An 11942-nucleotide genomic window follows, 5' to 3' on the forward strand; every position below is an offset into this window, starting at 1 on the left:
TCTATAATCGTTTGTAAACTGATTAAAGCAATTTACTAATCTGTTAAGGAGGAAGTAAACCTAAAACATAAAAACAAATGCAAACACACTTACCTTCAATTACGCAGAGCCGTCAATCCGTCAGGAGGTTTCTTCCATCAGGTCCCGCGACGTCCCAGTACCCATCTTCGGGATAGTGCGCCAGGCGGTGCCATCTTTTTGCAGGAACTTGTCACCGACGCAGGTGCAAGATTGGGTGACATAGATTGAAAACAAAAATTGCCAATCTCACGCATGCGCAGTGATATCAGCAATTTTATCCCTTTTTGATGAAAGGACTCCTTCTGTGCATGCCCGAGACGCTCAGATCGCTTGATCGCCTAGGCGGTGCTGCACTTTTTTTTTCTTAAAGAAAGGGTGTTTCACTTAAAAAAAACACAAACTAACAGTATTTTTACTTTAAATAAAAGGGTTGTTTACCCTTTTATGTGAAGTGAAAATTCAGCGTTTAGGTTCCCTTTAAGGTCTGTTTTCTTGCCTGCTTCTTTAGCCGATTCATGTCTAGTTTACGCCTATTCTACGCTTACTACGGCTGACGCTACGCTTGTTACGTACGCTCTACACCCACTCTACGTTGAGTTCGCGCCTTTTGCGTTGTTACACGCCCCTTCCTGGATTGGTCGACATTACTGGATTCGTATAGTTTGCTCTCTCTGACGTCACTTCCTCGAAGTTCGAGACAGACTACGTTGTATCGCTAGCAGTCTATCTCTATAACCCGGAAGAAGTTCAAAAGCGAGTTGGGCGGACAAGATGGCGGTGGCCGTGCGCACCCTGCAAGAACAACTGGAAAAAGCGAAAGAGAGCCTGAAAAATGTGGATGAAAATATTCGCAAGCTGACTGGCCGCGACCCAAACGATACCAGGTAGGAGCAGGCCTTGCAGGAGGGTGTGAGAGGCTCGGAGGGACCTGGCGACTCAGCCAAAAAAAGCTGCCGCATGGCCCGGGCTCCGGACACCTTCATGGAGCCCTGACAAACCAGGAGCGCGAGCTGTGCGTGCAGCGTGCGGCGACACGCCGGAGGGCATGCTGGGCCTTGTAGTTCTCTGGCAGACCTTTGTTTTGCTTGCAGCCAGCCATTCATTACTGCTGGTTCGGAGTTATTAAATTAATTTTTTTGGTTTAACAATATGTCAGACTCAGTGCACAAAGCTTTCACACAAGATAAAAAAAAAAAATCCTATTTTTTACTGACATTTTTATCTGTTTCCAGAGAATTGGAAATGAATAAAGATCTATAGGTGAATGCAGCCTGTAGTGTGATAGTTACACAATTAGAGCATTTAGTTCATCATGTGGAGTTATATGGAGGAATCTAACAATTGGTGAATTTGTCATCTGGTCCTATATAATTATTATTATTAAACAGGATTTATATAGTGACAACATATTACATGGTGCTGTATAGCAAATATATATTAATATAGGAGGAGATGGCCGGCATGGTGTAAGGATATACAGCGACCATTCTTAGTTCTTCTTGATTTGTGTCTGATCTTGATCTTCCATCTGATCTTGATCTTCCATCTGATGATGCCTGAATAGTTCTGGGGACGGCACCACCTGGTACAGACAGCTGCATGACCCTAATGATGTGTTTAGGTGCCTATAAATGTATTCCAGACAGCACTGTAGGGGGCGTTGTTTCTGTGTTCCACCAATAGAGGAAGCTGTTTCCTGAAAATAGTTTACCCTTCTTGGCGGTCTAAATAAGTATTTTTAAATGTCAAAGTGATACATTTACAAATACCGTACTTATTTTAAATTTCCCGCCCCCAAGCCGCAACGCTCGCCGGGCTGGCCAGGCATCGCTGGAGAACGTCCTGGGGACTGGGTAAGGCTTAAAAACTTCCTGGCGATCCCACCCCAAGTGTTGCTCTGGCTTACCACTTTTGGTACTGAAAATGAACCCCAAGCCACACTCAGGAATACAGCTGTGGAGGTTAATGGAGGTTCTGCAAGATATGAAAATTATTTCAGGCATTTCTTAGAAGTAAAAAGGCTGAGAGTTTATGGTGTGGAGATAACGATATTCTGTCTGCCTGTATGCCCAGTGTACTAGTTACATATAGTGTGCAGAAATGTATCTACCTCTGTAAATGTCTGGATTATATAATGTGCTGGCATCAGTGACTACTGTAAGAGGAATGTTTGTATACCATTGAATGTGAGATCCATCAGTTCGCTATAGGTGAATCAATCTCACGCACTGTCACCTGCAGTGATCGCCTCCTTTGCAGATTTAGAAATATACTTTTGATCATTCATTCATGCTCTTCGGGGCAGGGTCCTCTCCTCCTCCTGTGTCAGTGTCAGTCTGTCATTTGCAACCCCTATTTAATGTACAGAGCTGCGTAATGTGTTGTCTCTAGATCAATCCTGTTTAATAATCATGCACATAGTGAAGATTTTTTTACCCCTTTGTTGTGGTGCCTGCAATGCACTGTGTGTCAGAGCTGTGTTGTATGAAATAAATGGCACAACACTGGAGGTGTTACAGCAGCACACACAGGTGTGAAGTGTTGATTGGAGCTGTGTGGTGTTTTACAGGTGTTTTGGCAATGCAGCTGGATTGCATTACAATAATACGAAAAGGAGACTTCCCATGGGCTTGTATAGGATTTTTCTAAATAGAAGAAATGGTTTTGGTTGCAATCTGCTGCATTAAAGTGCCCGGGTCCTTCCCCCACCCTGTCAGTGACTGAGCACCACAAAGAGATGGGGAAGCCTGAGGAGCTGTTGCTCTCCTTCTTTGCTTGTTTTATATGCTTTGGTGTTTGCTTTATCACGATGATGTCTAGATTACATTTCAGTGATTAGGGTTTAAGAAATTTTTTTGTTTGAAAGTGTCCAGCTGAATTTCATTTGATCGCTAACATGAACATGGGAGAAATCTATTTCTACTACTGCAAACCCAGTTTTTCTTTTATACTTCGTTTAAAAATTCTTTTTTGCATTCTGCACCCAGCTGGTGAGATTTCCCTGCACTGCCTGTCTTAAAGACACTGCAGGAAAAGTCAATTACAGTAATAATGTCTCCAGGAACATGTCTTCCCCTCCCCTGTTGGAGAATATGGAGCCTATTTACTTTCCCTTTTGATAATGTTGAGTAGCTATGACCTGGATTTCATACCAAACCACCTTCTCCTTTAGCCACTTTTGTATTTTGCATTGTTTCTCTAGTGAGGAATTGTTTCTTCTGGTAGTCAGTAGCTTTAATAAAAATTAAAAAAAATATGCTTTTGGAATTGGGCTAAGAAAAGTTCTGTAGTGGAGCAAGGAAAAGTCCAAGCACCGCTGTCCAGATTTTTTTTGTACAACAGTTGCAATGTTGTCAGTCAACAAGAAAATGTTAGGCGTGCAGTGGAATTATAGCAGCAGTTTTAAAATGAAATGGGGAAATGTACTTATGTTGCAGATTAGTTTTATTTGTCAAAATTAAAGAAAAGAAATTAAACTTCCATTTTATAGTTATCTTACTTGCATTTGTCCTAACTTCATCTGTGTACTGGTTCTGGAATTGGCTGTTAAGTACATGTCACAAAAAAAGCACTTGCAGTTGTTGCAGGCTCTCATACATGAAAGGTACATGAAAAGGTTTCCATTCCAAGAAGTAATCGTGGTGTGATAAGTTTGTCTGCAATGAAGGGTGTTGGAGAGCACTGGGATTAGTTTCATTAGCACCAGTGACCATACACCATTTTTTGTAGAGAGCTGGACATGCCATTCATAGCAGGAGCTCTCCGCAGCAATCAGAGAGAAGTAAGAATGTTACGAAAACCAAATGTTTGGGCTTTTTATGATAAAATGTGAAAATATGCACACACAGAATATTTTGTGGGAGAGTAATCCATGTTTACTAGATTGGGCCATATCTGTTAATCTATACAAAGCATAAAAATACCTGTCTGACATTCCAAATCTCTAATTTTACAACACATTTGTTGTCTAAGGCTGCCTACAAACATGCAATAGTTGTCGCTGGAAAGGATCTTTCACAATCCTTTCCAACGACAAACTACAGCAAAATGCATGTACAAGCACTGTACACACAGCGTCGTTCTTCTCTATGGAGAGGTGAAGAAAGACACCCTGCTGTGCTCCCTCCCCTTCACTTTCATTACTTTGTTCTGACAACATGCGCTGCACACGCGAGGCTCTCGCCTGATATAAGCTAGTAAGATAAAGCCAGATCTGAGGCTATTATCAGATGAGAATCATCTGATGTGTGTACGTAGCCTAAGTATTATATATACACATAAGGTACTGGAAGCTAATAATTCGTTTGGCCAAATCATTTTATCGCCTCCTTCTGAAAACATTAGATGCCTAAATGAACATAAAGAAACTAACTTGTACTTTGCCATAGCTCCTAATTGCTTTTGTTCTATTTCAGGCCTGCACCAGCAAGACGACTGACCATCACAGGCCCAAATGCCGTTGGAGGTAGAGGCCGTGGTGGCATTGTGCTACGGTGAGGGACTTTCATTTAATTACTAAATCTGTTATTTTGAAAATGATTCTGGGAATGTTGAGATTTATTAGCCTGTTTATAATTCATTGCTCATTCATTTGTGGCCTTTGGTTGTTAAAGAAAATGGCCATTTGTAGTATTGGTGGAATTACAGGTTGCAGTGGGGTTCCAGTGATTAGGTTTTGTCATAAAGTAGGGTTTGCTAAGCTAGGAGCACCTGAAGAAATATTCACTCTTGAGTTGACATATCAAGTAATTTGGGCAATGTAAGGTAGGGGATTCACTTATGGACTGGTTTAATTTGGGAGTGATGCATGTAGAACATTGTGGTCAGGAAAAGAAAATGCATCTTCACAGGCATATAAAGCAGGTTCCTCCTCTACTGTGAATATGATCAGGGTGATAGCTACATTTCATATATACATTTAAAAAATGTTTTGAAAATAAACTTTTCTTGTTTTTACTAGGCGTGGACTCTCTGATAGTGGAGGAGGACCCCCAGCCAAACAGCGGGACTTCGAAGGTGCACTGAACAGGTAAAAAGTTTTGCACAATAACTGTACCAATTATAAAACTTTAAATTAGAATTTGAATGATTCAGGCAGACCATAAATGATACTGGGTTTAAAATGGAGCATTCTGTGCTGCTTTCTTACTAACAGTTACTAAATTTGGTGACTGGCTTGAATTTGTAGAAAATCTGCTGCCTATGAATTCCTAAATTAGAGAAGGTTTACATTCTTGGCTTTCCACAAGATAGTTAAGTTGCTGTGGCTGCCAAGAATAGGAATGTTGAAGGTAATATTTATTTTGAGCTATATAAACACCTAATGGGAGCTGCCAAACAATAAAATTATTTTTTTCTGAAAGTTAGGTGTCTGCCAATTGCTAAATGGTTATCGTGATGGCTAAATTGCTTCTAAAGAGTAAATTAAAATAACCAGCCTACACATTGAAGAACTAACAAAACACATTTCAGTGCTCTTTGTATCAGAAGTTTTTACTTTTTTGCCATTGGTCTTTGTTTGGTAATAATTTGTTTTCATTCTGCAAGATAAAATTCTAGAATACTTTTATTACAAGGCGTTTGCAGTTGGGGATATTGGCTTTCTAAAAAATTTTATGCAATTCATAGAAAAAGCAAACTTTTTCTGCTTTGATAATTGATTTAAAATAAATAGTACCTGTAGATAGTACTAGACTTGATGATGATCATTTTATAGTAATGTGTAGCCTCTGATAACTCGTAGTCTTAATATTGCCCCTTTACATGTTAATCCTATGTATAGCATAAGGACTTTGATCATTGCACTGCCACTTTTCTGTGTCTGTTTTGGCTGTATTATGTCACTGCTTTTCATAATCGGTATTAGTTTTCTCTCTACAAAGATGTATGGTCCCACTAATAAAAAATTTTGCATTGTCGGCTTTCTCAAAAGAGTAACGGTTATAGCAGGAACCACAATATACCTGCAAGTAAAACTTTTGTTAAGATCTCTTTTATGTACCCTGGTTTCTCTGTGACATTATTCACAGAAAAAGGCATTATTCAAGGAAAAAGGCCAAAGATGGGGTAACCCAGCTTTAGCCTTTTTCCTTTTAAAGCTTTTAACCACACTTCAGTATTTTGTTGGTTTTTGATATGCTGTAGTCTACTTGCCTGGATACGCATTGTGCACCATTACAAAAACCAGGCTTCTAAACCCCAATTTTTTAAATCTAACTTTAGCAAAAGAGACGGAAAGAAATTGAACAAAAGCTTGAAGTGCAGGCGGAAGAGGAAAAGAAACAGGTGGAAAATGAGAGAAGGGAGCTATTTGAGGAAAGACGTGCCAAGCAAACTGAACTGCGACTTTTAGAGCAAAAAGTTGAGCTGGCACACTTGGTGAGTTCATGCAACTAAATGTTATTGTCATTGCCTCTTTTCTTGTTGTCATTGCTTCTGCTGGTTCTGATTTTTTTTATTTTTTATTTTTTTTATTTTTATTTTTTTAGCAAGAAGAGTGGAATGAACACAATGTCAAAATTATCAAATATATAAGGACAAAAACAAAACCCCACCTGTTCTATATACCTGGCAGGATGTGCACACCAACACAAAAATTACTTGATGAGTCGCAGAAAAAGATGAATGGTAAGCTACCTGGTTTCTTTAGGTTAAACTAGCATTGCCCTAGGTATTCCCAACAACCAATCACTTTTTGTACAGAATGCCTACTATACACAATTCAGTTATTTATAGTAAGGCACTGCATATAAAGGCCTCTTTTGCTTTTCCAGGTTTGGTTAAAGCGGTGTAAATCCAATACTCAAATATTGTACCTTAGCCTTTTTTGCTTAGTGTTGGTATACAACCGGTAAGGGTTACAAAATCAAAGGGTTACTTTTTTTACTTTGTTGATATTTAATAATTCCAGTTCTTTTTTTCATTCCATCTCAGCTATTTTTGAAAATAGACGATCTGAATTTGCTGAGCAGTTAAACAAAATGGAAGCTAGGCCTAGACGCCATTCCATGAAAGACAAAGATCAAGAAAAGAAGCATGGTGACGAAAATGAAGAACAGAAGGAGGATCGAGAAGATGGTAAGGTAGCTCGGCATGAGAGAGTTGAGGAGACAGGTAACCTGTCTAATGACATAGAGATGGAGGACACTTTTGAGGAAGATAAGAATGTTAGTGTTAGGGATGTAGAGATGGTGCAGGAGTCTAGCCTTATGGAAGATGGGGAAGATTTTAAAGTTGAGGAGAAAATTGAGGAAGAGGGTAGAGTTGAAGTAGAAGAGCCCCAACCCAGTAAATGGGAAGAGCGGGAAGCTGAGGTTGAGGAGGAAGTAAAGGAAGAGGAGGAACATAAAGACAGTATGGATGAAGATCATCAGGAGGCAGCAGATGTTAGTCAGTCAACTGTAGTGGAACTAGCAGAAGAGAGCAACCATAGTAAGGAAGTGGAAAGCGAGGAAAAAGCTGATGAGCCATCAGAAAATAAACTTAATGAATCTGAGACAGACAAAACTATTGAGCCAGAACCTGAAATAGAATTGGAATCCACAGAAAAACAAGAGCGTGAGCGAGAGGTAGACTTAATGTTCCAGCCACCAGCAGATTATGAACCTCAAACAAGGCTTGATACACACTATCATATGCAACAGGAGCAGGTGGTGGAAAAGGAGGAAAGTGTAAAGATAGTTGAGAATATTTCAGAGACTCCAATTGAGCGACCTCAGATTACCTCATCAGAACGCAAAGAGAAGAGAAGTAGGAGCAGGGGGAGAACGAGGAACAAAGGGGAAAAGAGCAGAAGCCGTAGTAGTAGCAGCAGTAGTTCCAGCAGCAGTTCTAGTTCCAGCAGCAGTGGAAGCAGCTCTAGCAGCAGCAGCAGTCGCAGTAGTTCAAGCAGTAGTAGCAGCAGTAGTGGAAGCAGCAGCAGAGATAGCAGTAGCAGCAGCAGCAGCTCTAGTAGCAGTGAAAGTCGAAGCCGGAGCAGAGGTAGAGGGCATGGTAGAGATGAGAAACGAAGGAGGAGTACCGAGCGAAAGCGGCGAGATACTTCAGGCGTAGAAAGGAGTCACAAGTCTTCTTCAAAAGTCAGTAGCAGAGACTCCAAAGGACCCAAGGACAAAGGTTCATCAAGGTCTGACCGCAAGAGGACAAACTCGGAAGGTAGCCGGTCAGGCAAGAGACCATCCAGAAGCGAGAGAGACCGTAAATCAGACAGGAAAGATAAAAGGCGTTAACAGATTCTTTGGTTATGAACTGTAGTTGCTCCATGGTGCTCCCTTAACAATAGCGTTGTACTAATTGTTTTGGAAAGCACAATGACTTTTTTGTTTATTTTAGTTTGCATGATTTTATAATCTTGGTGGCTTAACAGAGATGTAAACTCAGATCTTCATATAAAACCACAGACGATTTCTCACCCTTATTGCCTCCTTATTTGTTACCCTGTTTTAATAAAGAATCCATTGTTTTTGGCAAAGGTTTAATTTTAAAGTAATTTTTTTTACAAAATAGTTTTTGCAGTCTCCATTTATTTTGAATGTATTATGCCCCTGTTTTGCAACATTTTGCAAATGTATATAAGGCCATTATTTATAATTTTTCCAATAACACTAGACTGGATACAGCTCTAGATTTTCTTTTTCTTCCCCAACAAAGTATTCAACGGTAGCTTTTTTGGCCAGGATTTTAAGGGCATCTAAAGCCAGATTTTTAGTTTTGGATAGAGTGGGAAGCAACTACAATATCTATCAAGATTTTTTTGCTGTCTCTTCCTACTGCAAAAAAGGCCTCAGTATTTTTTTTTTTCTTGTGATCTTCTAACTAGAACTGAAAGTGAAGGGAAAATCTAATTTGTCACCAGAACAAGAGTTTCAGTGACAAAGGTGAAGTTCACCTTACTTCAGAGGGATTCCGATCTCTTCCTGTTGTGTCTATAAAATAGGAAGTGAAGGGCAATTGGATATGATAGCTGTACAATCAGTACATTATCTGAAACTAAAAAAACAAAAATCCTTTAGATATCTTATAAGCCCTAGTATTTGCTTACATAACTGGATTTCAACTGGGCAGCATCTCAGGGTGATATTGTACTTATAGAAATGGATTTGAAAGGTGTATGTACAGAAATTTGGTATTGAAATATCTTTGGAACATAGTAAAATTAGTCTGAACTCTGGTATAGCCAGAATATTTTGTCAGAAATGTATGTGTTTTACAAATTTGTACAAGTTACAAATGTTGAACTGTAATGTGCAAATAAATATTTTTTCTTTGGCTAGCAACTCTTGTTCTCATTGTTCTGTTGTAAGGTTAAAATGTTATGTTTATGTACTCTGGTTGTGTTTTTTTCATTTTAGGGCTTCTAAAATCTTGCATATCATATCCTTACCCTCCTGATTTCAAAGAAAAAATCGAATAACCAATACATTTATTAAATGAGCTATCTTCACTTGTTGCTTAAATCGCATTGTCAGATTGGCAGCACTGTGCTATACTATAGGGCCCTTCTAATCACTCGGACTATGTTGTGGCATTGGATTATAGGAAATTGATATGAAGACAGACTTGGTACAGCAGCTTTTGCTTTTCTTTAATAATCCAACAGAAGCATCTGGAAAAACACAAGATCTGTCTGCTACATTTAACATCCTATTAGCTATCCCCAAAATGTATTTATAGATCTCCTCAGTCTTCCAATGTAAATGACATTTGGAGTCATTGGAGGCAAAAGACTGTGGATGTTGTGCCAGTTCAGAGTTTATAGGATGCACTCAGTGTGATGATGCAGACTGGGCAGGCTGTCAGAAATGCCCCCTGTATCGAGGACTGTCCAGGGCTAAAATAACCCCAAACCTTTTATTCCAGCGATAGAGGGCAATAAAAATGAGTTTTAAGCTATGTACACATGCAAGATGATTGACACCTGAGACCATCACAATCATTTGTCTCGGATGACCATCATCCAGCACAGTGGTTGCCAACCTTTTGGAGTTCACGGACGACAACATTTTTGGACTCCGGACCATGTCTGCACAGGGAGAGCAGTTTGTAACTCAAAGGGGAAGAAACCTCCCCCATAGTGATGTCATGATACCAGAACTTGCCCACTCTCCCATTGCAGGTCGAGACACAACCCGCCCTGAGAATGCGATTCGTGCGAGGACATGGTCCGTGGCTCTGGCCAGTTCTCCTCCCCCCCCCCCCCAAAATCTTGATTAGCTATTCATTTTTGTGGATCATTCCATTGCAATCATGGTCTGCTGTACTTTAGAAGACTATGACAGGCTTTCGCTCATCCTTTCTTCTTCAAATAGAAGTGAACAGAACTTTGCATACAGATTTTTTTTTTTTTTTTATAGTGTTTGCTTGATTTTAGCTTCTGATCTACAAGAATTTTTTTTAATGTAGTTGCATGTGTATGACAGGAGAATCCAATGAAGCATATATAGAGAAAAACATGGAGGCTGCCTTCGCTGATTACTTTTAGAAAATAGTATGTCTGGCCGCAATACTTGAGAATACTGAACAATAAATAGGCAAATGAGTCAAATATCCCAATATTGTAATAGATTTTCTATGTGTGTGTTGGTAAGAGTAACAATATATGAACAAAAATAGTAAGTAAAGCAATCATGCAACAAGCAGACATCATTAGTATACAAATAACACCCAGCAACAGGCAGATTTCACCTAAAGACGTTCCAATAATAAGCTGATACTCCCAGTGACATTTACTGTTCCCTAAGGGACATGGCAGGGAGATTCACCAGTGGCAGGACCTTTAGTGACCGTGACATTCCTTCCCCAACCTCCTGGCCATCCCCGGCGACTCGCCCATAACCAGTTCAAGAACATGTTAACTCTTCTGTCCATTCCACAGTCCTGCAGTTAGGGAAGGCCAGGAGACTGACCACATTTTCAGGCCTTCTGGGTCTCATAGGATCTGCGACAGGATTGTAGTATATTCTTTACAGGCAGCTCAGACATTTCCTTGAGACCCCCAAGGCTCTTGCAAACATTACAGAGACACCTCATTCAGCTTGGACAGCCCTTAAGGACCCCATAGCTGAGCATCTCCCATTGCAGTCTAGTAGCTGTTGGCAGTTAATCCCTGAGGTGATGTAACATCATCATATAAACCTTTTATTTCATCATTACATTAGTAAAAGTGTCGCTTTTCATCTCCCAACTCTACAAATATGTGTAGATGATCTTTCAAAATGGGACTTGGGAAGAACAATCTGCCTGATCGTGTGCTTTTCATTCAATCAATCACATTGCTCACTGTTGATAAAAATTTGCATATTGCAAGTGCTTATGGGTAATGTTCAATACAATCACAGTTCTTGATATTAATAGTTTGGGCAAGCGTTGAGTTCAGTGAAGGGAGCTCACAGTCTAGTGAGGGAACAGATGATGTTAGCACATTGGAAGAGAGCTTGGGAGCCAAGCCCAGACACACAAATGGTATATCCAATCCAACAAGACACCATCCCGAAGCTGAATAGCCAACTGGACAAATGAGGCAATGTGAGGTGGACAGCATCTCCCCCAAGCAAGAAGGCTGGGTGGGTGGCAGGGCACGGGGGATGGGATGGTGACACACAGCTTGTCTCTAGGAAGGTTTGGCTAAGGAGGTGTTACACACCGCACACAGCATAGGAGGAGGGAAGGAGGACACACACTGAAGTGAAAGGCCAGCTAGACAAATGAGATAATGTGGGGTGGACAGCATCTCCCCCAAGGAAGAAGGCTGGGTGGGTGGCAGGGCACGGGAGGATGGTGACACACGACTTGTCTCCAGGAAGGTTTGGCTAACAAACATATACACAACATACACAACATAGGAGAACATGGAGGTGGGCAGAGCTTACGTAAGTAAGTATGGCCTTCCCAATACATTGCCTGGCAGGTAAGTGTACATTACA

At 40.4% G+C, this 11942-nt stretch overlaps 1 protein-coding gene across 1 annotated transcript; it reads left to right on the forward strand.

The window, feature by feature from the left end:
* Positions 1-748: 748 nt before the first annotated feature.
* PNN (pinin, desmosome associated protein) lies at positions 749-9296 on the forward strand. The gene is made up of 7 exons (XM_072427643.1): positions 749-905; positions 4437-4514; positions 4982-5050; positions 6051-6087; positions 6244-6399; positions 6510-6648; positions 6955-9296. The coding sequence occupies exons 1-7, from the start codon at positions 793-795 to the stop codon at positions 8247-8249; spliced, it is 1887 nt and encodes a 628-aa protein (XP_072283744.1). The 5' UTR covers positions 749-792; the 3' UTR covers positions 8250-9296.
* Positions 9297-11942: the final 2646 nt, after the last annotated feature.

The sequence above is a fragment of the Pyxicephalus adspersus genome, chromosome 12, assembly GCF_032062135.1.
Source record: "Pyxicephalus adspersus chromosome 12, UCB_Pads_2.0, whole genome shotgun sequence".
Taxonomy (NCBI): domain Eukaryota; kingdom Metazoa; phylum Chordata; class Amphibia; order Anura; family Pyxicephalidae; genus Pyxicephalus; species Pyxicephalus adspersus.

Coding starts and splice junctions, on each gene's coding strand:
- PNN (XM_072427643.1), top strand. CDS start 793: ATGGCGGTGGCCGTGCGCACCCTGCAAGAACAACTGGAAAAAGCGAAA. Junction 906..4,436: donor CGCGACCCAAACGATACCAG/GTAGGAGCAGGC, acceptor GTTCTATTTCAG/GCCTGCACCAGCAAGACGAC. Junction 6,649..6,954: donor GTCGCAGAAAAAGATGAATG/GTAAGCTACCTG, acceptor ATTCCATCTCAG/CTATTTTTGAAAATAGACGA.